At 46.5% G+C, this 3,048-nt stretch overlaps 1 protein-coding gene across 1 annotated transcript in view; it reads right to left on the bottom strand.

Moving 5' to 3' along the window:
* The window catches only part of LOC118334440 (zinc finger E-box-binding homeobox 1-like), a gene marked incomplete at its 5' end in the record, with an annotated part of 20,119 nt that overhangs the window by 3,813 nt on the left and 13,258 nt on the right, over positions 1-3,048 (bottom strand). Inside the window, 2 exon segments of the mRNA XM_035670354.1 lie at positions 1,089-1,257; positions 1,629-3,038. Coding sequence (XP_035526247.1) covers positions 1,089-1,257; positions 1,629-3,038 — 1,579 coding nt within the window.

The following is a 3,048-nucleotide window of genomic DNA, read 5'->3' on the forward strand; positions in this document are numbered from 1 at the left end:
AATTGACAGAAAGATAACTGGAAACTATTTTGATAATTAATGAACTGTTAAAGCACTGCCCAGTTCCAGTTGCTAAATTGTAATTTGGATTTGGTGCTTTTTTTTAATTTACTCTTACAAAAATTTCAAATCTTTTATATAATGATATCATCATCTTTGGCTTTGGGAAACTGTTTCACCATTTTCTGAAATTCTGAAGACAACATGATTAATCGAGAAAATAGTCAACAGATTGATCATGAAAATAATAGTTAGATTCAGCATTTTATCTCTTTGAACCTCTAAAAAGTATATATATATTTTTAAATCATTCTTTGCTGTAACTAGACATATCCAACAGTGGACAAGGGATCAAACGTTTTAAGGGTTCACAAGCCAAAAAGGTTGGGAACCACAGCTAAAAGGTAAATAAGCATTATAATAAAGACATAATATGAAATTATGCTGGTGACTCCCTTAACTGTCCTTCACCTTCACTCGGTTACAAAAGGCATGCAAACTCATTCAGAGTAGAAGTTTTAGAGGCTTTAAACCCCACAGATATAGTGGTGATAACTGATGAATGGAACATACATTGCATATCCTCTAAATGCCCTTAAGGATTCTCAATAAACAAAAGTGACGTATTATGTATGTAAGTCAGTGAATCTGTGTCTATGGTTTGTGTTAATGAAGATGATCTCATGTCTGAGCCATCACACACCTGTGCACAGTAGTGCAATGAACAGCTAACTGCTAACAGATTTTAATAAAACCACATTCCAAACTTATACTAGTTAGTGCTTCAGGGAAAATATCCAGTTAATTCACCTCAGGAGTCTCGTCTCGATAAATACTGAACGCTTTCAGAGCTGGTACATTTACAGGCCAGCTGTCCCATAAAAGTTACAATCACACTAAGAATAACACATTTAATGAGACATGATGTCACATTGAAAACCAGAACTACCTTTGGACAGCGGAAAACAGAAACCCTGCTGAATAAAATAACCTACACTTATTCACATTATCTTTAAAACAGTTCTTCACTAAGTTCCGCTGGTGCAATGAAACAAACAAATGAGTGCATTAGGGTTAATTCAGCGCACCTGTGTGTTCATATTTGTGCCTGAGCAAGGAGCTGCCCTTCTGGAAGACTTTGGAGCAAAGATCACACGGGTAGACGCCATTTTCCAGCCGTCGCTTCTTCGGATCTGAATCATTCTGCTCCTCCACTGTGGAAACACCGTCAGAGCTGGTGTCCAGCCTCTTCTCCTGCTGTAAATGGAAGAAAATGGATCATTATCGGCAAATTATTTAATCCCCTGTGTCAGGTGGAGGCAATTGAGGTTAGTTGCAACCCAAAGAAACATGGATACTATTACAGCCTGAATATCAACTCACAGGTAGCGATTATTAGCTATTTATGGGATTTAAGGCCTGAAACATGAAAGTGCTTCGAGGGGGAGTAATAATCCACTGCTTCCAGGTCAAATGTATGTTTTTTGAGTAGTTTTGGATTTCTAAGAGAGGTTACCTGACAGAGTAGCTAGAAGAACACATGTAAGAGCTTGATAATAAGAAATTAAACTGTCTGAAAGCCCTCAGAGGAAATACTGTTGGCGGACATAATGTTTAACACTACCAACCTTATGGCCGTTCAGTACAACAGTCTTTGCTCCAGTGGCGTTGCCGGTCGTAGTGGCGTAGGTGTAGGTGAGCTGGGGGATGAGGATGGTGCGCTTCGTCGTGGTGTTGATCGCGCTGAGACAGCTCACCGTGCCCTGCCCGGCGATGGCCACCAGTGTGGGCAGCTGTGTGGCAGTGACGATGTTGACAGATCTTCCGGTCTGAGGCGTGGTGACGTAGATGGTTCGACCCTCCAGCTGCTCCTTTCTCAGGCAGGTCAGGTTCAGGGGCTGTTCCTGCTGCTTGGTGGGAGGTGCGGCCATTTTTGTTTCCAGGGCCGCTGCAAGATGTTTAGGAAGGGAGAGGTCAAGCGGCTCTGCCTGGGAGTCCGGGTTCTCGGGGTCCTCTGGCTCACTTTTAACGATGACGAGGTCCCCGGTGTTGAGGCTTAGTGGTGAAGAGTCTGACGGGGAAGCGCTGCCAGATTCTGATGAGGCTTTGTTGGATGTTTCTTGGGTGCTGTCTTCCTCTGCCTCTCCATTCTGATTCGAGGCATCCTCTGAGCTGGAATTTTCAGTCTTTTTGGAAACCGCTGTAGCGTTATTGCGGTATTTGCCCACATTTTTCCCAGAGTTCATCTTGGCAAACCACTTTCTGACCACGTCCACGGGAATACTGACAGACTCTGAGATCTTTGACAGCTCCTCCTCGCTGGGGTTGGCATTGGAGGCGAAGTAGGTCTTGAGGAGTGAGACGAGGTCGTCAACGGGCGGCTCCTCCAGCGTTACCCCTGCCTCGCTTAGCAGAGCGGCGAACGAGGGGTCCAAAGCTGCAGAGTCAACAGCCTCCCCATTGGCTGCTTTGCGGTGCTGGAGGAGGTGCAACGCCTCCAGGTTGTCGGGACAGTCATCACATAGTAAACACGTACTGCTGCTGTTGGCTTTTGGCATCTGAGCTGTCTGGGCGGCTGCAGTTTTCATTTTTGTCTGCGTGACTGCCTCCGTCTCCGTGATGGGCACTGATTCTGGCTCTGTCTTTACGATGGTGAGGTCGGCCACCTCTGGGGTTGGGGATTTATCTGTTTTGGAGGGGGTGGGAGCTGCAGCAGTGGTGACGGTGGGAGGGGGAGGAGGATTGTTTTTGGCAACGAGCGGTGCAGGCTGGGTAGTGGCAGTGGTGGCGGATGCAGGGCTGATGCTGTAGTTGATGATGATCTTCGTGGTGCCGTCGTGATCCACGAAGGCCGGCAGGCTGATGATCTGTTGCTGGGGCTGCTGGACTACAATTCCCTGCTTGCCCTGCGTCACCACCCCGTTAGCTGTACCCAGCACCTGCCTGAGCACGTTTCCGTCCATCGCCACCTTGAGCACATTCTGCAAGTCATTCAGGTTGATGCTGATGGGCGACATCAGGCCAACTGTGGGTAAGACCATAGCCACA

Source organism: Morone saxatilis, unplaced genomic scaffold (genome assembly GCF_004916995.1).
Source record: "Morone saxatilis isolate NCDOM2014 unplaced genomic scaffold, NCSU_SB_2.0 Contig23, whole genome shotgun sequence".
Classification (NCBI taxonomy): Eukaryota; Metazoa; Chordata; class Actinopteri; family Moronidae; genus Morone; species Morone saxatilis.